The sequence below is a fragment of the Cetorhinus maximus genome, chromosome 5 (assembly GCF_964194155.1).
Source record: "Cetorhinus maximus chromosome 5, sCetMax3.hap1.1, whole genome shotgun sequence".
NCBI classification, from domain to species: domain Eukaryota; kingdom Metazoa; phylum Chordata; class Chondrichthyes; order Lamniformes; family Cetorhinidae; genus Cetorhinus; species Cetorhinus maximus.
Window position 1 is genome coordinate 121,815,803 of NC_135883.1, and position 24,188 is coordinate 121,839,990.

At 46.8% G+C, this 24,188-nt stretch overlaps 1 protein-coding gene across 2 annotated transcripts in view; it reads left to right on the forward strand.

Moving 5' to 3' along the window:
• Positions 1-24,188, forward strand: part of LOC144680893 (gamma-aminobutyric acid receptor subunit rho-1-like) — a 69,130-nt gene that overhangs the window by 17,082 nt on the left and 27,860 nt on the right. For both annotated transcript variants that reach the window (XM_078542415.1, XM_078542416.1), the window contains exon 3: positions 575-681. In XM_078542415.1, coding sequence (XP_078398541.1) covers positions 575-681 — 107 coding nt within the window. The remainder of the gene's footprint in view (positions 1-574; positions 682-24,188) is intronic.

Genomic DNA, 24,188 nt, shown 5'->3' on the forward strand with positions numbered 1-24,188 from the left:
TATTTTTATTTCAGATTTCCAGCATCCACAGTATTTCACTCTTGTTACTCAAACTAGAATTATACTCGCTGGAATTTAGAAAGTTAAGATGAAATTTTAAAGTTATTGAGGAGAATAGCTAGGGTAAATAGACAGAAACTATTTTGGCTGATTGGCAAATCTGGGAATATAAGGAGCACAGTCTAAAAATTAGAGCCAGGCCTTTCAGGAGTGAAATTTCGAAACGCTGCTACACATAAAGGGTGGTAGAAGTTTGAAGTTCTCACCTGCAAATGGCAATTGATCAATTGTTAAATTTAAGTCTGAGATTGATAGATTTTTATTAACCAAAGGTATTAAGGCATATGGGTCAAAGGCAGGTATATAAGAGTCAAATGGCAAGTCAGCCATTATCTCCTTGAATGGCAGAACAGACTCAAGGGGCTAAATGATCTACTCTTGTTCTTATGTTCCTAGAGTGAGAGAGATAGCTAAAGCAAAAGAGATAAGAGAGGCAAAGTTGTATATAGATAGATTGATAGATATGGTTACTGCTTTTACTCAGTGTTGAATTTAATTACATTTTCCCTTGCAGTCCTATACTAAAGAGGAGTGCAGACGTAACAAAATCTTATTTGACAAAATCTGAGCAACTTCTCAGAGTGGATGATCATGACTTCACAATGAGACCTGGATTTGGAGGTAGGAATCAACAGCCATTCTTGTCTAAAGCTTGTACCTGGTATTATAAATCCAATGCATGGAGTTAACAATACCAGTCACATAAAAATACAGCTGGGCTTTTCAATTTAAACATTTAGCTTGAATACTAAATAGTCAAATGAGCAGGTTAACATTTGACGGGGTGTAAAAATTGAAAACGAGTTGAGTCAATACACTTTCACAGACAGGCCCGACTATATTTTCAAACCACTGCTCAGTCCTAAGAAGCTGTTGTCATTACTTTTGTTGAGGCCAGCACCACTCTCATGCCATGCATTTTAAGATTGGCTTACTCTTCTCTAGATTCGGGAAGTCGAAAGTTACAAACAATTTTAAAGAGGTCAGGACCCAATTCATTTCCATAGATGTGTAGTCAATATTTAATACAGTAATGTTACAATTTCTAGGTTGCTCCACTGAAGAACAAGAAACATAAGTTACTTTTTTCTTTACGGGTGGCAGGGTACAGAGAGCCAGGATTTTCGAACTCCAGTTACAATGCCAAATGGTAGGGCATAGCTTTCCTCTCTCCCTAAACTTAGTTCTCATGATAAGCATCCCAGCAGGGGAGAGGTAAATTCAAAGGGATTCCCTTCTCTTGAGCATCTCTTAGAAACTGGCGCTGTTAGGGCTTTTTAAGTTATCACCATACATTCTTAGTTACAATGCTTGTAAAATTATGGATAAAATCATAACCTCAAATGGAGTTTCCCATGCAGGCAAGAGAGACAATGTTGCATTTGCGTAAAGAGTTGAATGCCCTGAAATTGAAATCAGGTCAGGATTTGAACTTCATCCCACCCAGTTCCAGGTTTCTGTGGGGTGGGTTGAAAGTGAGTGGGGAACCCCCTTGGATTTGTTAGGTAAGTTATTAAGATAATTAGAAGCCAATTGAGAACAGTTATAGCCATCATTTTTGGAATTCTCAGCCAGGAGGTGTGTTCCCCCTACCTGCCAACAGCTTGTCACTGTCACCAAAGCGAGTGCATAGCAGGAAGAGCTTCTTAATGAAACTGACGTTGGGAAGGCTTTGATCAGTTACAATGATGAACTCCAGCCATAGACATTGAGAGACTACTGTTCAAAGTACATCTTCTCTGAGAGTCCTTTCGCTACTTGGCGGTTGATTGCCAGCTTTTTGGATGTCACCTCGCCTCTCTTGCACTTCACTCACCTTCCGCTGCCCTTCTCTGCTGCCAGCCTTCACCACAGCATGGGAGCAGCTTATGCAGCTCTGCCTTTCACCTCTGCTGAGGGTCAAGGGTAGAGGTCACACCAATGCCAATAGCACCAGTGGGAGCAACATCAACAGCAGCACCAGCTGCTTTCTCCTCAGCCACATGGCCTTCCATAGGGCAGAGAGGATGGATACCAAGAATCACATTACGCAGGCTACATAGACTCCCTGGGGGCAGTCAGCACCATGGGCCACCATTTGTGCAGCTTGTGCAGTGTTCCGCATTGATATCGTTGAAGAAAACCATGTGGGCCGCACAGGTATCAGCCACGCAAACAAATTTTCCCCCTGAAAGTTAAATGTTGCCCATTCCTAACAGTAGTGAATCATTGCTTTCATTAAGATTACATCTCATCGCTGTATATTCCAATTAATTATTATAGTAATGATCTGACAAACTTCTTATGGATTTAATCTCACACTGGTCAGGGAGAAAAACCCCTTCATGTTGGCTTACATTTTTATCATAATCAGTTGACTCTTCCAAAAAGTAGGATTAGAGGAAATGCAGTTTTGGCCCACTGGATTAGATTCTGCAGTAATTTATTTAACTTCCCTGAATGACAGATGGTCTTCCAGATAATTCATATTTTAAATAAAACAAGTGCATTTGCTTTGAATGAAACAACCTCTCAAATGTAACAATTCTAATGTTGTCTGAAAGATGTCTTATTTTAGTAATTCTGCTGTGAACACCGTGATTTCTATGAAGGAGCCTTTAACTCATTTTTAAACCAATGATTTTCTTCTTATTCACGCAAAATACTGTTTGGACATAATGCAGTACCCATTTTAAACTCAGACTTTTTTGTTACTTTTATATAATACTTTGATCTTTTATGGTTATTGAAGCAGTACGGTGGAAATAGTAACAGCACTAAAGTTTATTGGTGATACAGGCTGAGTTGCTGGAAGATGCGGGCAAGAATAGGAAAGCAGAATATTTTTTAAAAACTTCTAAGTGTTGATGTTCAGAGGCACTTGGGTGTATTCGTACAAGGAACAAAAAAGACCCAGATCTGGAGGGTCATACCCCGTTGATGCACTGGGGAACCCCTTGGAAGTCCCCACTTGGGACTACACTTGGGCAATTATCCTGTGTCTCCAATTTAAAGTCGGAGATTTCTGATGGCTCTGACTCAGTTATCCAGGAAAAGTTAAAAGGATTAAAACTAGTTCCAACTGCTTGTTTGGTGGATGTTCTAGGTCGTGTATCTCATGAAGAAGGTCAATAGCTTGATTCAGGTAGTTACTTAGGACTAGTTTATTACATAATGTGCAATATATACAACGTGGGGCAATGAGTAGGCACATCTCCCCAGAGTGCTGCCCACCTGCTGTACAGTGTCTAGCACATGACTGCTGATGTCACAGATACATCATAAGGCGGAATCATCCCAAGTGCGGTAGCGGGTGGGAAAAAGGGCGCTTTACCTGCCGGCTGCAGTGGTGGATTTTCGCACCATATCGTCCCCTTCATGGTGCATCCTGCCTCATAAATTATGCGTTCCTAGGAAACACGCCGGGTTCACCGGCGGGGCGGCCTCAGATTTGCCTGCCTCGCCACACTTGAGGCCTTCAGTAAACCGGGCACCATATATATTAAGGCCGCCCCTGCACAGAGCTGGCACTCTTCAAAGGGATAGGAAGCTGCTGGGAACTAATGGCTGCCAAAGGGAGGAAACATGCTGCCCCCAAATTTAGCAATACCTCCCTCGAGCGCCTACTGGATGCAGTGGAGGCCCGTCACGAAGTCCTCTACCCCCACTCTGGGTGAAGACCAGCAAGCAAAGTCACTAATCAAGCATGGGAGGCAGTGGCAAAGGTGGTCAGTGCCAACACCATGCAAAAGAGGACAGCCATCCAATGCAGCAAGAGGATGAATGATCTCCTCCGTTCCACCAGGGTAAGTCACTCTTCTCATCACTCTCAACTCACACACTAACAAACAGCAGGGAGAGGTCCCAGACGGGGGGTGGGGTGACTGGTGAGGACATGGACTGTATCTGCAGCACCGGTGAGTTCAGCAGCAAACACACTTGTGAGGATCCTGCACCACGTCATCCCTCTTTCAAGGCAACTCTGTGTGCTCTCTCTCTCCTGCTTTTGACTCTGCTGACATGCACTAATTATCTCTACTTTGGTTCACAGGGAGCTCTGTCAAGGGAGCGACACCCTCTGCCAGCCAGTCCCTCAGCTCCATCCAGGTTCTCACCTCCAGCCAAGAGGACACCTCCTCATTGAAAAGCTGGAAATAAGCAGCCTGGAAGACCCGTCACAGCGCTTACCCACACCCCCCCACCAGTGCAGATACACACACCTCGGTGGGACCTGGATCGAGAGCAGGCTCGGGTTCACAATCTGGTGGTTGCCACATGGGCACGTATCCGCAGCAGGAGGAGGCAGGTTCAGCCGAGTTCCCCGGCACTCGGAGGACTGCTGGGGAAGCGGCATCTGTGAGGTCCGAGTCAGATGATGAGCCTCTGGATCCAGCCTTCCAACTCACCATGGAAAGTCAGCAGAAGGTGGGGGAACATTACGCAGAGCTGTTGGAAGCCCTCAACAGAGTGTCTCGTGAGTCAGAGGAGTGTGCCTGTCTGCTCTCTGATGAAGTGGCGCCCACGTGTGCGTGTATGGAGGTTTCATGGGGAGGATGATGGATGCCATGGAGACCTGGTCCAGCAGAACGCAGAGATGCGCGTGGACTCGCACCCCATCGCGGTAGCCATGGGCGAGTTCCTGCAATGGCAACACAAGAGGGAAATGGGGCACCTCGACATCCCTCCAGGTGCTCCTTCCCCTCAAGGAGTCAGGCTGGGTCCCTCGGGCACCTAAAAGGATGGGAAGTGGCAGCTGGACACCCCTGGGTCATCCACTCAGGAATCTCAGAGGCTGTCTTCTCCCTCCGCTTCCCCTTTGCCTGTGACCCCCTCAATCTCATCCTCTGTCACTGCAGAGGGAGCAGCTGGCCCACAGGAGGATAGCCAAAGCAAGCCAGGGTCCTCAAGGTGTCCTTCAGCTTCATTTACAGGCTTCACAATTCACTTCCCTGCATCCCCGCACGCCGGCCTCCCACCGCTAGCAGTTCAGCTGCACGCAGCCAGAACACGAGTGATTCTGGACGGAGAGGTGTGTGCATGGCAGGGCTTTTCGGAGCCTTGTGCAAGCACTCTGCCACACACGCGGATCCTTCCACCATCACACTCATCTCACCATCCCGAGCATTTTCAATGCTGCCTGCTGGGGTTCTCTTTCAGTTGTCCATCTGAGCCGACCTGCATCTCTGCCCACCCGATTATCACACTCCCATGCAGCACCTGTGACCCCCAACATGCAGCTCCGCCCACTTTCGATTTGAGAAAAATGATATTCGTCATGTCTCTGCTCAGACCCCCATCCTTTCCCCTCCCCCAGTCACCCATGCCCTTTCACCCATCACTGTTGACACCCCCAGCATCACTTTTCACCTCCTCACCAACCAGAAGCCTTTTATGAACGTGTGAACAAAGAGTAGGAGTAGGCCATTCAGCCCCCCTTCCCCCCGCCAGCCTGCTCCGCCATTTAATAAGGCCATGGCTGATCTCATAGTAACTTGAAATTTGCATCCCACCTTCCCCCAATAACCTATTACCTACCCCCTTGCCTACCAAGAATCTATCCACCTCTGCCTTAAATATATTCAAACTCTGCTTCCACCACCTTTTTCACTCAGAGAGTTCCAAAGACTCACGACCCTCTGAGTGAAAAAATTTAGCCTCATCTCTGTTTTAAATGGGCAACCCCTTATTTTTAAATAGTGACCCTTAAGTTCTAGATTTTTCACAAGAGGAAACATCCTCTCTACATCCACCCTGTCAAGACCCCTCAGGATCTTAAACAAAAACAAAAAATGCTGGAACAACTCAGCAGGTCTGACAGCATCCGTGGAGAGAAAGACAGAATTAACGTTTAAACGTTAACTGTGTCTTTCTCTCCACAGATGCTGTCAGACCTGCTGAGTTGTTCCAGCATTTTTTATTTTTGTTTCAAGTTTTCAGCATCCGCAGTATTTTGCTTTCCCCTCAGGATCTTATATGTTTCAATCAAGCCGTCTCTTACTCTTCTAAACTCCAGCGGATACAAGCCTAGCCTACCCAACCTTACCTCATAAGACAACCCACCCATTCCAGGTATTAGTCTGGTACTTCTCCCAATGCATTTACATCCTTTCTTAAATAAGGTGACCAATACTGTACACAGTACTCCAAATGTGGTCTCGCAACTGCCCTGTACAACAAAAGCATAACCTCCCTACTTTTGTATTCAATTCCTCTCACAATAAATGATAACATTCTATTAGCTTTCCTAATTACCTGCTGTACCTGCATACTAGCCTTTTATGATTCATGCACTAGGATGCCCAGATTTCTTTACGCCTCAGAACTCTGCAATCTCTCACCATTTAGATAATATGCTTCTCTTTTATTCTTCCTGCCAAAAGGGACAATTTCACATTTTCCCGCATTATACTCCATTTGTCAGATCTTTGCCCATTCACTTAACGTATCTATATCTTTTTGCAGCCTCCTTATGTTCTCTTCACAACTTACTTTCCTACCTATCTTTGTGTCATCAGCAAATTTGGCAACCATCCTTTCAATCCCTTCATCCAAGTCATTTATACAAATTGTAAACAGTTGAGGTCCCAGCACTGATCTCTGTGGCACTCTACTCATTACATCTTACCAACCTGAAAAAGACCCATTTATGCCTACTCTCTGCTTCTTGTTGGCCAGCCAATCTTCAATCCTTGCCAGTATGTTACCCTCTATACCATGAGCTTTTATTTTCCACAATAACCTTTGATGTGGCACTTTATCAAAAGCCTTCTGGAAATCTAAGTACAGTACATCACATGTTACTTCCTCAAAGTTGGTTAAACATGATTTCCTTCTCACAAAACCATGTTGACTCTGCCTGATGACCTTGAGCTTATCCAAGTGCCCTGCTATAACTACTTTAATAATAGCTTCTAACATTTTCCCTACAACAGATGTTAAGCAAACTGACCTGTAGTTTCCCGTTTTCTCTCTCCTTCCCTTTTAGAATAATGGAGTTACGTTTGCTATGTTCCAATCTAATGGGACCTTCCCTGAATCTAGGGAGTTTTGGAAAATTAAAACCAATGCATCAACTATCTCACTACACACTTCTTTTAAAACCCTAGGATGAAGTCCATCAGGACCCGGGCTCTTGACAGCCTGCAGCTCCAACAATTTACTCAATACCACTTCCTTGGTGACTGTAATTTTTCTGACTTCCTTCCCCACTTCCATTTTCTGGTTTATAACTGCTTCTGGGATGTTACTTGTATCCTCTATAGTGAAAACTGACGCAAAATACCTGTTCAATTCATCTGCCATCTCCTTGTTTTCCATTATCAATTCTACAGACTCAATTTGTTAACTCATTTCTTTTTAAAATATTTATAACAACTCTTACTATCTGTTTTTATATTTCTGGCTTGCTTTCTCTCTCCTTATTAGCCTTTTAGTCATTCTTTGCTGGTCCTTATATTCTGTCCAATCCTCTGACCTACCACCTGTCTTTGCACAATTATATGCTTTTTCTTTAAGTCTGCTGCTATTTTTAACCTTTCTATTTAACCACGGATGGTGTGTCCATCTCTTGGACTTTTTCTTACTCGTTGGAATGTATCTATCCTGTGCATTCTGAAATATCCCCATAAATATTAGCCACTGCATCTCTATTGACGTATCCCTTAATCTAATTTGCCAATTCACTTTAGCCAGTTCAGCTTTCATACCTTCATAATTGCCCTTTTCCAGGATGTCCGGGTGACCGTGCACATTCCCTATCTTCCTGAACATTCCACCTCCATCCATATTGTCCTCCTCACCTTTTCCTTCTCATCCCCATGGTCCATGTCTGCCTCCAAGTCCCAATCCAACATTCTCGCCATCCCTTCTACCGCAACCAATGCACCCACACCCTCCCACCCTTCTGGCTCCCTCTGCCCCCTTTCTTACTCACCATTCCTTCCTACCACATCCACCCTCAGTTCGCTCCCCAGGAGGCAGTCATTGACTCCGCAGATTCCCCCCTTCCATGTTCACCTGGACATTCTCGCCCTTACTCCCTTCAACCCCCCGCACCCCCCCGCCCCGGACACCTTCTGCCCTTAAGAACTCCTTCTTCTGACTAGACTCCTTCCCCCCTCCGAACTCTTTCCTCCCGCCACCCCTGGGCTCCTTCCACCCCGCCCCAAAGTGCTTCCCCCCGCTGAACTTCTTCCTCCCCCTAGACTTCTTCCTCCTTCTGAACTTACTTCCCTCTCCAAACTCGAACGTGCAAACATACGAACAAGTAGCGGTAGGCCATTCAGCCTCTCGAGCCTGCTCTACTATTTAATAAAATCATGGCTGATCTGATAGTAGCCTGAAATCTACATCCCACCTACCGCTGATAACCTATAACCCCCTTGCTTCCCTTACACCTTCCTCCCCGCCTTCTTCCCCATTACACCCTCCTCCCCCTGTACTCCCTCCCCCCACCCAACCTCACCCCCCCAACACCTTCATTGCCCCCTCCCATCCTCACCTCCCCGACACCTTCGTTCCTCCCCTCCCAACCTCGCCACTCCTGGTACACCTTCCTCTCCCAGTCCAACATAGGCCTTCCTCTCCCACCCATCCCCAGTACACCTTCCTCTCCCACTCACAGCTGGATCTTCTTCACCCAACCCTCCTCGACAACCGGAGCTCAGATTGAAAAGAAAAATTGAACAGTGACAGCACAGGAAATCTGTAAATTCATTGGTTGGTAAGAAACTGCTGCTAGGCAGCGTCTTTGGATAGTTGTAAATTAGAAAAGCATATCATTTTTAAAGAAGTAACTACTTGGATCTGAGTAAGAAACATTAGGAATAAGGGAAGTCAGGGCCAGTAAAGTAATATAAGTAAACTAAAGTAAAATAAAGTTAATGTAATGGAAGTAAAGTTAAGACATGGCAGGGCAGCTCAGTCGTGTGAAATGCATGTCCTGTAATGCGTGGGAAGTCATGGACAGTACTGGTGACCTAGATGACCACATGTGCAGGGAGTGCTGCCAGCTGCAGAAACTTGAGCTCTGGGTTTTGGAGCTCGAGCAACAGCTGGAATCACTGTGGCGCATCCGTCATGTTGAGAGCTATATGGATAGCACCTTCAGGGAGATGGTCACACTGCAGGTTAGGAGTCTGAAGGCAGAAAATGACCACCAGGCCATCTAAGAAAACCAGGCAGGTAGTGCAGGAGTCCCCTGGGGTCCTGCTTACTACTCAGTTTTTCGTTTTGGATACTGGTGAGGGTGTTGGTTCCTTAGAGTATAGTCAGAGCCAAGTTTGTGGCACCACAAGCGGTTTGGCTGCGCAGGAGGAGAGGAAGAAGAAAGGAAGAGCAATAGTGATAGGGAATATGTTAGTTAGGGGAGCAGACAGGCATTTCTGTACCATAGGTGTGGCACCAGGATGGAATGTTACCTCCCTGGTGCCAGGGTCAAGGATGTCACAGAGTGGCTGCAGGAAATTCTTCTGGGGGGGGGGTGATCAGCCAGAGGTCATGGTCCACATTGGTACCAATGGCTTAGGTAGGAAGGGGGATGTAGCCCTGCAATCAGAAATTAGGGAGCTAGGTAGAAAATTAGCAAGCAGGACCTCAAAAGTAGTACTCTCCGGATTACTCCCAGTGCCACGTGCCAGTGAGTACAGAAATAGGAGGATAAGGCATATGAATGCGTGGCTGGAAATATGGTGCAGGAGGGACACTTGGTCTGGCTCTGTGGGAAATGGCACCTGTACAAGCTGGACAGGTTGCATCTGAACAGAGCCGGGACTGAGTTCCTTGTGGGGCACTTTGCTAATGCTGTTGAGGGGGCTTTAAACTAACCCATCAGGGGCATGACAGCCAGGAGAGAGCACTAGAGAGGAATACCAGGGTGCACAAAATACTGGGGGAGACAGATAGCATTAGAATAGAGAATAGTAAGTTAATAGGCAGAGTTGGAATAAGGTAATGAAGTAATGTAGTCTAAATCAGGTTTACTGTGCATGTATATGAATGCATGGAGTATAGTAAATAAGATTGTTGGGTTACAGGTGCCGATTTCCATGTGGAATTATGATGTGGTGGTGATAACAGAGACCTGGCATAAGGAAGGGCAGGACTGGATGTTAAATATTCCTGGGTATAAGGTGTTCAAGAAAGATAGGGCAGGAAGAAAAGGAGGAGGGGTGGCAGTATTGGTTAAGGAGAGCATTGCAGTGCTGGAGAAAGAGGATGCCCCAGAGGGTTCAAGGACAGAATCTGTTTGGCTAGAGCTAAGGAACAAAAAGGGCCCAATTATATTGCTCAGTCTATAGACCACCAACTAGTGGCAAGGATGTAGAGGAACAAATCTGCAGGGAAATTACAGAGAGGTGCAAGCATTATGGAGTAGTTACAAACGGGGACTTTAATTGCCCAAATATAGACTGGGATAGTGGTGATGTAAAGGGCAGAAAGGGCAAGAGTTCCTAGAGTGTGTTCAGGAGAATTTTCTACAACAGTATATGTCCAATCCAACAAGAAAGGAGGCACTGCTAGACCTGGTTCTTGGAAATGAGGAGGGCCAAGTGGATCAAGTCTCTGGGGGAACATTTAGGAGACAGTGATCATTGTATTGTAAGATTTATGACGATGGTAGGAAAGGGCAATAGGCAATCCAGAGTAAGAATAATTAATTGGATGAGAAGTGACCTCATTGGGACAAGAACGGAGCTGAGCCAGATAGACTGGAACCAAAGATGATGGGAAAAACTGTAACTGAACAATGAGCTACCTTCAAAGAAGAAATAGTTTAGGCACAGTCAAGGTAAACTCCCTCAAAAGGGAAAGGTAGGGCAAACAAATCCAGAGCTCCCTGGATGAAAAAGGAGATGGAAATTAAGATAAAGAAGAAAAAATGCGCTTATGACAGGTGTCAGGTAGAAAATACAATTGAGAACCAAGCTGAATACAGAAGGTTCAGAAGAGAGGTGAAGAAGCAAATAAGAGAAGTGAAGAGGGATTATGAGAAAAGACTGGCAGCCAACATAAAGGGGAATCCCAATGTCTTCTTTAGGCACAAAAATAGTAAAGGGGTGGTAAAAAGAGTAGGGCTGATAAGGGACCAAAAAGGGGGTTCACATATGGAGGCAGGGGACATGGCTGAAGTGCTAAATGAATACTTTGTATCTGTCTTTAACAAGGAAGTAGGTGCTACCCAGGCCATGGTGACAGAGGAGGAAACTCTGTCACTAGAAAGGTCCAAAATTGATAAGGAGGAGGTATTGGATAAACTTAAAGTTGATAAGGCTTTGTGGACTAAATGAGATGCATCCAAGGATATTGAAAGTAGTGAGAGTGGAAATTGCAGTGGCACTGGCCATAATCCTTCAGACTCAGGGGAGGTGCCAGAGAACTGGAGGATTGCAAACATTACGCCCTTGTTCAAAAAAGATTGTAAGGATAAGCCCAGCAATTGCAGACCAGCCAGTTTAATTTCTGTGGTGGTGAAGATTGTAGAAACAATTATTCGGGATAGAATTAATAGTCACATGAAAATTTGTGGGTTGATTAGGAAGAATCAGCATGGATTTCTTAAGGGAAAATTGTGTTTAACTAACTTGCTGGAGTTTTTGAAGAGGTAACAGAAAGGGTTGATGAGGGTGATGCTGTTGATTTGGTGTACATGGACTTTCAAAAGGAATTTGATACAGTGCCACACAATAGACTTGTGAGAACAGTTATAACTTGTGGAATAAGAGGGACAGTAGCAACATGGAAACAAAATTGGCTGAGTGATAGGAAGCAGCAAGTAATGGTCAATGGATATTTTTCGGGCTGGAGGAAGGTTTGTAGTGGAGCTCCCCAGGGGTAGGTATTGGGACCGTTGCTTTTCCTGATATATATTAATTATCTAGATCTTGGTGTACAGGGGACAATTTCAAAGTTTGCAGATGATACAAAACCTGGAAGCATTGTAAACTGTGAGGAGGACAGTGTAGAACTTCAAAGGGACATAGGCAATTTGGTGGAGTGGGCAGATAAGTGGCAGGTGAAGTTCAATGCAGAGAAGTGTGAGATGCCTCATTTTGATAGGAAGAACATGGAGAGATAATATAAAATAAGGAGTACAACTCTAAAGGGTGTTTAGGAGCAGAGGTACATGAGTGTATATATGCATAAGTCATTAAAGGTCGCAGGACAGGTGGAGAGAGCAGTTAATAAAGCATACAGTATCCTGGGCTTTATTAATAGGGACATAGAGTACAAGAGTAAGGAGGTTATGCTGAACTTGTGTCGGGCACTAGTTAGACCTCAGCTGGAGTATTGTGCATAGTTCTGGGTGCCAATCTTTAGGGAGGATGTGACGCATTGGAGAGAGTGCAGAAGATCTTATAAAAATGATTCCAGAGATGAGAAACTTCAGCTATGAAGATAGAATGCAGAGGTTGGGACTGTTCTCCTTGGAGAGGAGAAGGCGAACAGGAGATTTGATGGAGGTGTTCAGAATCATGAGGGGGCTGGACAAAGCAGATAGGGAGAAGCTGTTACCGCTCGTAAAAGGATCAAGAATGAGAGGGCATAGATTTAAAGTGATTTGCAAAAGAAGCAAATGCGAGGTGAGGAAAAAACATTTTCACATAGTGAATGATTTGGGTCTGCAATGCACTGCCTGGAAGTGTGGTAGAGGCAGGTTCAATCGAGGCATTCAAGAGGGCATTAGATGATTATATAAATAGAAATAATGTGCAGGGTTATGGGGAAAAGGCAGGAGAATGACACTAAGTCATAATGCTCGTTCAGAGAACCGGTGCAGATATGATTTACTGAATGGCCTCTTTCTGCACTGTGACAATTCTGTCATTCTGTAGATGGCTGTGTATTAATAACGCATCAAGCGAATGCGAAATCCTTGAATGCATAGGAGCATTTTAACGATCTCCGTGGAATTCAAGAGGGCGAAGAAGGGCATGCCCATCAGGTAACCTGAGATTCTCTTAATGGTCCATGTGACAGCCTTCCCGATGGTGGCATAGTGTCGTTTTTTTTCTGTTAATACACTGGATGCAAAATGTACTAGTTTCCTGTTGCCATTCTTCTGGAGTTGGATCAGAACAGTGCCAAGGCCGGTGGAGGAAGTGCCAGCACACTACAATGTGCAATGTGGGATCGTAATGTGCCAGCACATCTGAAGAGACTTGCCTGTATTTAATACATTGAAAGGCATTGTATTGTTCAAAGCCCCAGAACCATTGCTGGCCTTTCCATAGGAGATCATGTAGAGGTTCCTTGATGGTGGCTACATTTGGGATAAATGTGCCCACCTGGTTTACCATCCCTAGGAACTGCTGAACATCTGTGATACACTCCAGTTGGGGAAAGTTGGTCATGGCCTTTTGTTTTGTGAGAGTCCGCCATGATACCCTGTCTTTGGATAATATGGCTCAGAAATTTGATGGTGGTCTTGGTGGATTCACACTTGTCATTCAGCATGAGACCAGCTTCCTGGAGGGCCTTAAGAGCTTCTCAGACCCTGCGGTCATGCTCTTCTTTTGTGGAGCTGTGGGTGAGGATGTCATCCATGTCACAGGTGACTCCTTATTTGCCTTCTAAGATTGTGGACATGGTGCGTTGGAATATCTCTGGGGCTGATAAGATGCCGAGAGGAAAGCACTTAAAACAAAATTGGCCAAATGGCTTGATAAAGGTTGTCAGCAGCCTGGATTCCTGGTCGAGAGGTATTTGCTAAAACCCACTATTAGTATGGAGTTTGATGAAGAGAATGCTATTGGCAAGCTTTGCCAGGCTGTCGTTTACAGATGCCATTGGGTGGAGTTCCCTCTGGACTATTTTGTTTAACTGTGTGAGGTCCATGTGTAACCTGAGTTGACCGTTTGGTTTGAGAACTGTCTCCAGCCTGGAACACCACCGGGTTGGTTGTGTGACTGGCGAAATTACACCTCTGTGCAGCATGTGGTCAACTTCCTCTTTGACCTTTGGTAGCAGAGGATGTGGTACCCTCTTGGGGGTCAACAGGCACACCAGCATGGCGTCTGGGAGCAGTGAAATGTGATATTAATTTTTTAGCTTACCCAGCCCCTGGAAGAGTCATGGAAACTCCTGGAGGAATTCAGTCCTGTTGTCCAGTGGAAGGACATCATCTACTTTTTGCAGCATATCCAGTTGTATCCATTTATTTCTGCTGAGTAAAGAGATGCTTTGATTATATAGAATATAAAGGGTCTCTGCAATCTGTCATCCCTTGTGGCATTGAGTGGCTGTGACACGCAGATTAGCTCCCCCTGGAACTCGGAGTTTAATATTTGTTGACTGGACATGAACTGTGTGGGGGAATGCTGAATGATCAGCCAGTATGAATACCCTAGTGCCCATATCGAGCTTAATGTGGGTTTTAAGCCCTTTGACTTCTAAAGTGACCGACCGGAAACCTTGGCAATGGTGTTGTACTTCTCTCAGGAAGTCTGTGGTGGCATTTGTCTGTTTATGGTCTATATTCTGGGTGAGCTGTGAGCTGCAGTTCTTCTGTTGTTTTCTTCGCTTATTAGAGGTTTTAAGTGAACAGAACCACTGGAAGTGCCCTGTCCTCTCACATTGGAAGCACTCTGCGCCCCCTTCTGGGCCACCTTGTTATCTGTGTTGTCTCCTTGTGCCACAGTGTAAACAATTCAAGGTGGCTGCAGTACAGTTTTCGGCCTTTTGGCCAGTTTGGCGTGCTTCTGCCTGGGTGGGGCTACTGCATTCAGGCCTAAACAATGAGTGGAGCTCACCGATGCCTTGGTGTGTTGGTTGACGATAAGCCAAATTCACGTAATTGGGCCGGCCTGACTAGTGTGACAAGATTGTGGAGAGGTGGCGGCACAGTAGTATTATCACTGGATTAGTATTCCAGAGACCCAGGGTAATCCTCTGGGGACCTGGGTTCAAATCCCACCATGGCAGATGGTGAAATTTGAATTCAATAAAAGCCTGGAATTAAATGACTAATGATGACCATGCAGCCATAGTTGATTGTTGTAAAAACCCATCTGGTGCCCTGCCTTAGGGAAGGAAATCTTTACCTGGTCTGACCTACATGTGACTCCAGACCAACAGCGCTGTGGTTGACTCTTAAAAATGTCCCCCCTGAGCAAGGGCAACTGGAGATGGGCAATAAGTGCTGGCCAGCGACCACCACCATAAATGAATGGGAAAAAAATGATCACGTGAGGACGTGATCATCTGTCACTTGCTCCTGATGGACACACTAGGTCATGTATCTCTTGAAGAGGGACAGTAGCCTGACTCAGGTGGTTACTCAAAACTAGTTTATTTACATTATGCACAATATATACAAGTTACTGAGTAGGCACATCTCCTCTGAGTGCTGCCAGCCTGCTGTACAGTGTCTAGCACATGACTGTGGATGTCACAGATACATCATAATCTACATCACTCATTAACATATCTAGTCTATTAACCTATTACACTACACTAATGACCCTCCTGACCACCTACTGGACCCCCTGACCCAACCTCCACCCTCCCCCTGCCCCCAACAAGCCCCCAACCCTTGACTAGCCTCCCAACCTGCCGACTATCACCCGACCAACTACCCCCCTCGACGCCTCAACTACCTCCCCACCCGTAACTACACTCCCAATGCCCTAACTACTTCTCTGACCCCAACCACTCCCCCAACCCCTGATTACCCTCCACTCCATGACTACCCCCATCCCCGACTAACCCCAACTCACACAACTACTCCCAGCCCCCGACTATGCCCCTGACATCCTGACTACACCCCCACCTACATAACCCCGAACAACAACTGCTCCCCTGACGACCAAATGATCCCCTCAACCCCCGACTAGTCCCCCGTCTCCCCGGCTACCTCCTCAACTTCCAACCCCTCTGACCGCCTGACTACCCCCAACTCCACCAACCACACGACTCCCTCCCCATCCCCTGACTAAACCCCACCTCCCAGCCACCCATACCCCCTGACAATCCTCCAACCCCCTGACCACCTGGCCCCACCACACCCCTGACACATCCTACCCTCTTACCCACTTACCTCCTGTCCTAGCTTGTCAAAGTGGCTGGGACATTTAAATGTTATGATTTACGGCAGCTAATGCTGTAAAAAGGAGGCGTGGCTTGGTTTCCCCCGACAGTCCTACACTGTACTGAAGGACTCTAGGAACAGCTACCAGAACTGGAGCACTGTGCACAGTTTTGGTCTCCATATTTAAGGAATGATATATTTGCCTCGAAGGCAGTACAGTGAATGTTCACTAGATTGGTTCCTGGGATGAGAGGGTTGTCCTATGATGAGAGGCTGAGTTAATTGGGCCTGTCTGCTCTGGAGTTTAAATGAATGAGCGGTGATCTCAGTGAAACATAAAAGATTCTGAAGAGACCTGATAGGCAGATAGCTGGGGGTGTCTAGAACAAGGGGACACAATTGTAAGATTAGCGGCCGGTCATTTAGGCCTGAGTTAAGGGGAAATTCCTTCACTCAGAGGGTTTGTGGATCTTTGGAATTCTCTACCCCAGCGGGTCGTGGAAGGCAGAGCTGCGTAAGCTGCTCCCATGCTGCAGTGAAGGCTCCAGCAGAGAAGGGCAGCTGAAGGTGGCTGAAATGCAAGAGAGGTGTCATCCAAAAAGTTGGCTATCACCTGCCAAGCAGTGATAGGACTCTCAGAGAAGAAATATTTTGAATGGTAGCCTCTCAAAGCAAATCCCATACCCTTGCCGTCCATTCTATCCCCCTCCCTGACCACTGTCACAGTGTTTGCAACCTCGGTGTCCTGTTTGATTCCATACCTTCTCCATCAGAAAGATCGGTGATTTCCACCTCCAAAGCATTGTCCATCTACACCTCTACAGCCTGTTGCTGAAACCTTCTTCCATGATTTTGTTGCCTCTAGATGTGACTGGCTGACCTTCCATCCTCCACCCTCCCTATTCTCCCTAAACTTCAGCTCCAAAACTCTGTTAGCTGTATCCTGTCCCACGCCAAGCTGTGCTCACCCATTACCACTATACGTGCTAACCTGCATTAGTTCCCAGATTCGCCACACCTCAAATTTTAAATCCACATGTTTAAATCACTTTGTGGCCTTCTCTCTTCCTATTTCTGTAATCACCTCCAACCCTAAATTAAAACCCAACCCACCCATTGCTCTGACTCTGATCTTTTATGCATCCTCCATCCTTTCGCCCATCATTGGCGAATGTCCAGGCTCCAAGCTTTTATAATTCCCTGCAAAATCCTCTCGCTTCTCCATCTCCCTCCTCTTTGTGGCCAGGAGGGAATTGACAAGATAAGTGGGATGAGGAGAAGGTTAGTGAGGCCAACTGGGCACAAAGGTCAGGAAAAGAAGATGATGGAGTTGCCGCTCATATGCAGACAACGAGTGCCTCAATGATCCCTGGAGAAGGCCAAAAGAGGCAAAGAGGACTTAATCAAGGAGGGTTCATGGGCAATGGCAAGAGGGTAGAAAGGCAGAGGGTTGAGTGATGGCAAAGTAGCTCCGTAGAGAAAGCAAAGGTGACATGACTGGGTAACAGGAAAGGTAGGAGACAGGAAAGTTACCTACAAAGGACTAAGAGAGAAAAAAAAGACTTAGAAGTAATTGGTTGGGCCTAGAGTGGCAAGCAAAATGCGCAGACAAATGGACACGAAGGGAACTTGGTTAATGTGGGTATTGCAGAGATTAGAAGAGGCTCATTGGTCATAAACAGATTTTCCCCTTATTCCAAATGCCTTGTATCAGATGGATCAAGAATTGTTACACTTAGCACAACATTTATTATAGTATTAAGATATCATCTGATTAACCAATTGTCCGCTCACAGGTGCAAACCTTCACTGGATCAACAACCACATCAAACACAAGGGCTAGGGATTTGCTTGTGGCTGCTCCCACTTTCTGATTGTAATTTCCACAGAAATGCTGCTGTCCATTCATAGCACACTCATCAATCTCAATGCCACATTCAATCCTGAGCGCAACTTCATATCCCACATCCTGCTTCTGAGGGCACCTCACTTTGAGATGGCCTTGTAGTCCACCAATTGCCTTAGAAGCGCTCACCACTCCTAGTGGGGCTGCTGGCTGTCCACGACTGTAAGCCCTCCAATTGGGTCTGCACCTGCCTCATCAGCTTGGACCAGGAGAATCCCTTTGACAGAATATCACACAGCTACATGATGGATGCGCGCTCCAAAATGGGGTTTGGGGGGCTGGAATCTGCAACTGGATCCAACTGCTCTACTCAACCATCAGTAGCGCAGTTTTAATCAATAGATGCGAATTGGAAAGCTTTTCAATCGTATCTGGAGTCAGGCAGAGCTGTCCTCTCTCCCCTGTCTTGTTCATGTGTTGCATCAAACCTTTTGCCGAGTCCATTAGGAAAGATGCAGGCATAAGAGGGCTGACAATCCCAGGCAGTGGAGGCACTCAGATCAATGCCTCCCTGTAAATGGACACCTTCTGCTCAGATAAAAACAAAAAGCTAAAAGCTACTGCGGATGCTGGAAATCCAAAACAAAAACGGAATTACCTGGAAAAACTCAGCAGGTCTGGCAGCATCGGCGGAGATGAAATCAGTTAACGTTTCGAGCCTTCATGGCCCTTCGGCAGAACTGAAGCATAGTTAGAAGAAGGGAGAAATATAGATTGGTTTAAGGTGGGTGGGGGGGTGGGGGGCTTCTGCTCAGCTTCTGCTCAGCTCTGTTATCAGTGCGCAACCAAATCGAACTGGCCTCAGGATCCAATGTAAATCATGGCAAGAGCAAGGTCTTGTTTTTTGGGAAATGAGCCGACCAATCCTTTGTCCCCTTCACCATCAGGTCAGGCTACCTGAAGGTCCTTAGGATATGGAAAAAGCATAATACTGTAGATGCTGGAAATCTGCAATAAAACCAGAAAATGCTGGAAACACTCAGGCGGTCAGGCAGCATCTGTGGAGAGAGATATGGTTCGGAGGGACCAGGGTGTGTGCCAAAACCTGGAAGGAGTGTGTAGCCACGGGTAAAATAAAAACTGTGCATGTGGGAGCAGTAGTCTCTCTCCATTGCAGATAAGAACTTGGTCGTCAGGTGCGTGGTGTGCTCAGTATTGCTGCATGTGGCGCAGATCTGACTCATATCCCTGTGCTGTGGTGATCACCCATGTCATCTTCCGGTTTGCCTGGAGATCGAAAATGGATTATATCCAGGGGGTCATGATGTACAAATCCCTAGACATAGTGGGAAAAAATGTATCCAACATTGGCCTCATCCTGATGTTACCCTATGTGTAAGAATGTATCAAGCTGTGCGTAGGCCCTCAGTACACAGACACCAAGGGCGGAATCGTCCCAGATTTGCACAAGTGCGGTAGCAGGCGTGAAAAAAGTCATTTAATCCGTCGGCTGCAATGGCGGGATTTCGCGCCGTATCATCCCATTCCCGGGTCGTCCCGCCTCAATAGTTATGCATTCATGGGAAATATGCCAGATCGCAGGCAGGACGGCCTTTGATTCACCCGCCCCACCGTCGCCTCAGGACTTTAATAATCCCGTGTGTCATATTTAAAGGGTGCCCCTGCACAGAGCTAGCTCTCTCTAAGGGATCGGAAGCTGCTGGAAAATCATGGCTGCCAAAGGGAAGAAATATGCTACCCTCAAATTTAGCAACTCCTCCCTACTGGACCTACTGTACCTACTGGACACAGTGGAGGCCCATCGTGAAGTCCTCTACCCCCGCCCTGGGCGAAGGCCAGCAAGCAAGGTCACCAATCCAGCTTGGGAGGTAGTGGCAACGGTGGTCAGCGCCAATGCCCTGCAAAAGAGGACAGCTATCCAGTGCCGGAAGAAGATGAATAACCTCTTCCATTCCACCAGGGTAAATCACTATTCTGAAACAAAAACAAAAAATGCTGGAAAACTCAGCAGGTCTGACAGCATCTGTGGAGAGAAAGACAGAGTTAACATTTTGGGTCTGTATGACTCTTCTTCAGAGCCATACGGACTTGAAACGTTAACTCTGTCTTTCTCTCCACAGATGCTGTCAGACCTGAGTTTTTCCAGCATTTTTTGCTTTTGTTTCAGGTTTCCAGCATTCGCAGTATTTTGCCTTTATCTAAGTCACTATTCTCATCACTCTCAACTCACATACTCAGAAACCAATCACACATCCACAGGGATCTCACTTGCTGCCAGTCCAAAGGACATCACCATTCACTCTCTCACACACACTGTTCATGTGACCTGCGGATCATGTCCTCATCCCGTCCATGGCACCATTCACCATCCACACATGTCAGGCATCCTTCTCATCTGGTCTGAGAGGATTCCTGCTTACACTCTCTCCATCTGTGTCCATGCAGGACAAGGTGGCACAAAACAACAGGGAGAGGTCACAGACTGGTGGAGGAATGCCCGACATCAGGTCCTCACGAACTTTGAAAACAGAGCCATCCAGCTGGCCGGCGATGATCTGGACCATTCCTGTGCGGACGGTGAGGTCGGCAATGCTCAGCCAAGTGCGGATCCAGCAGTGCAACATCCATCAGACAAGTATGCTGTGAGTGAGTTCCCCTGTTTCACAGCCCCCTGTCATGCACTAATTGCCTTTCCTTCTTTCACAAGCACATCTGGGTAGCAGCCAAGGGGGATCCATAACCCACGTCCACAACTCAAGCCCTGAAGACACTTCGGGAGAGGAATCAGATGACACCATAATTGAAAAACCATCACAACGCTCACCCACACCTTCCACCAGCGCAGAGACACACACCTCAGTGGGACCTACTTCTAGAGTAGCCTTGGGGTCACAATCTGGTGAGCACATCGCACTGTCAGGTCCACAGCAGGTGACGACAGGGTCTTACCAGATTTCAGGCACTCAGGGGACTGTTGGAGACCAAAAATCAGATGAGGAGCCCCTGGAGTCGATCATACCTCTGTTGCTGGTGCTGCAAAGGCATGCACAGGAACATCAGGAAGAGAATTCCGCTGCACTCTTCAGGTTGCAAGGCACGATGAAGGAGTCCGTCCACCTTCAGTCTGAGGTGATAGTGCCGACATGCCAATGCACTGAGGCCAGCACTGGTAGGATGGCAGCTGCCATGGAGACCTTGGTCCAAGATGTCGCTCCTGCACTGCTGCGCTGACTGAACTCCATCGCTGATGCCATAGTTGGCCTCCAGCAGTGTCAATGCGAGAGAGGTGAGAGGCAGCTCGATTTCACTCCATCTTCCCCTTCTCCTCAAGGAGTCAGTCAGGGGCCCTCGGCCACCCATAAGGGAGAGGGTCAGCAGCTCAACACCCCGGGGCCATCTACCCAGGGGACTCGGTGAATGGGCAGCCAATCCAAATCCTCTCTTCTTATGAGCCCACAGCTCCAGCTCAACAGGCCGAAAAGGGTGCATCTGGCCCACAACAGGACACCCAAAGTAGGCTGGGGCCCTCCAGGTCTCAGCCCTCCGGAGGACGCCCGGCAAGGTCATCACAGACAGGGCAGTAGCAGTCAGCAGGCTGCCTCCACCTCTACAGGAATGGTGGCTAAATTTGCTGATGACACAAAGATAGGTAGGAAAGTAAACTGTGGAGAGGACGTAAGGACGCTACAAAGGGACATAGATAGGTTAAATGTGTGGGCAAAGATCTGGCAAGTGAAGTAAAATGTGGGCAATTGTGAAATCGTTCATTTTGGCAGGAAGAATAAAAAAAGAAGCTTATTTTATCAATGGTGAGAGATTACAGAGCTCTGAGATTCAGAGGGATCTGGGTGTCCGAGTACATGAATCACAAAAGGTTAGTGTGCAGGTACAGCAGGTAAGTAGGAAAGCTAACAGACTGTTATCATTTATTGTGAGGGGAATTAATTACAAAAGTAGGGAGGTTATGCTTCAGTTTTACAGGGCATTAGTGAGACCACATCTGGAGTATTGGGTACAGTACTGGTCTCCTTATTTAAAGAAAGATGTCAAGTGTTAGAAGCAGTTGAGAGAAGGTTTACTAGACTAATACCAGGAATGAGTGAGTTGTCTTATGAGGAAAGGCTCGACAGGTTAGGCTTGTATCCGCTGGAATTTAGAAGATTAAAAGGCAACTTAATTGAAACCTTTAAGATCTTGAAGGGTCTTGACAGGGTGGATGTGGATGTGGAGAGGATGTTTCCTCTTGTGGGAGAATCTAGAACCACCACCACCTTCTCAAGGGCAACTAGGGATGGGCATTAAATGCTGGCCCAGCCAGCGAAGCCCACAACCCGTGAATGAATTTTTAAAAAAGCTATGGGTCACTGTTTAAAAATAAGGGGACGCTCATTTAAGACAGAGATGAGGAAAAAAAATTTTCTCTCAGAAGGTTGTGAGTCTTTGGAACTCTCTTCCTCAAAAGGCGGTAGAATCAGAATCTTTGAATATTTTTAAGGAAGATCTAGATAGATTCTTGATTAACAAGGGGGTGAAATGTTATCAGGGACAGACAGGAATGTGGGGTTGAGGTTACATTCATCTTAGCCATGATCTTATTGAATGGCAGAGCAGGCTCGAGGGGCTGAGTGGCCTATTCCTGCTCCTAATTCGTATAATCGCATACTGTGCATGGCAGGGGAGCACCATGATGTAGCGCCAGGGTTAGGAAGGTTAAGAAGATGTAACTCTTTTCGAGTCAAAACAATTAACTAAATTAACAATAACAAGGGATAAATCAAGCACAGTCCCTAATTCAGGTCAGCTGTAAAACCAAGGACAAAGTTTAAAGGAAACTTACAAACATTAAAGCAAAATGTGATTAAAGGGGTCAACAAAACACCCCAGTCCCCGCGGCGCCCACCAGGCACGGAAGGCCTCGATGGTGCCGGCAAACACCGCGTGCTCCCTCTCCAGGGACACCCGGCCGCGAACGTAGCCGCGGAAGAGGGACAAACAATCGGGCGGGTCTCCCCCCTCGATCGCCCGCTGCCTGGACCTGTTAATGGCCAACCTGGCCAGGCCCAGGAGCAGGTTCACGAGGAGGTCCTCCTCCTTCCTGACCCCCTTCCGCACCGGGTGTCCGTAGATCAGGAGCGTGGGACTGAAGTGCAAACAAAACAGCAACAGAAGGTTTTTTAAATAACTAAAAAGGGAGTGCAGCCTAAGACACCCTATATAAACGTGGTCCACGGACTCCACAAGACCGCAAAAAGATGTAACTCTTTTGAGTCAAAACAATAAACTAAATGAGCAAAAAGGAACAAGGGAGAAAACAAGCACAGCCCCTAAGTCAGGTCAGCTGTAAAATCAAGGGAAAAACTTTAAAGGAACCTTACAAACATCAAACTAAGATGTGATTAAAGGGGTCAACAAAACACCCCAGACCCCGCGGTGCCCACCGAGCACGGAAGGCCTCGATGGTGCCGGCAGACACCGCGTGCTCCCTTTCCAGGGACATCCGGCCGCGAACGTAGCCGCGGAAGAGGGACAAACAATCGGGCGGGACTCCCCCGTCGATCGCCCGCTGCCTGGACCTGTTGATGGCCAACTTGGCCAGGCCCAGGAGCAGGTTCACGAGGAGGTCCTCCTCCTTCCCGACCCCCTTCCGCACCGGGTGCCCGTAGATCAGGAGCGTGGGACTGAAGTGCAACCAAAACAGTAACAAAAGATTTTTTAAATAACTAAAAAGGGAGTGCAGCCTAAGACACCCTATATACACGTGGTCCACGGACTCCACAAGACCGCAAAAAGATGTAGTTGCACAGCCTGGGCACGGCTGTTAATCACTTGTACATAATATTCAGTATTGTAAATAAATTCCCAAGGATGTCTCCTTGTCTATGGCTCCTTGTTATGATGAGCAGTGTTCGTGTCACTCAGATGTGAAACCTTGGTTCCTGCACAAGATAAAGGCAGGTGTCTCAGTCCAGGGCCTCTTCCCTCTGCAGTGTGTAACCTTTAGACCAAAGTGATGGGCTGGCTTCACACTCACTGGACACATCACTGATGCCTGCACTTCGGTGGTGCTGGTCATTGCTGCCAGAATGTCGTGAGCAGGCATCACACAGTTTCGTCATTCTCTCCATGTGTTCTCAGCAGCTTTGAGGTGGGGCGGGCCCCCATCTATTCAGCATCTGTGTCCGGTGATGCTGTGGTCCTGAAGGGGTCAGGTGCTCAAGCCTGACAAAGGATCAAGTGCATTTAAAGTTTCATGGC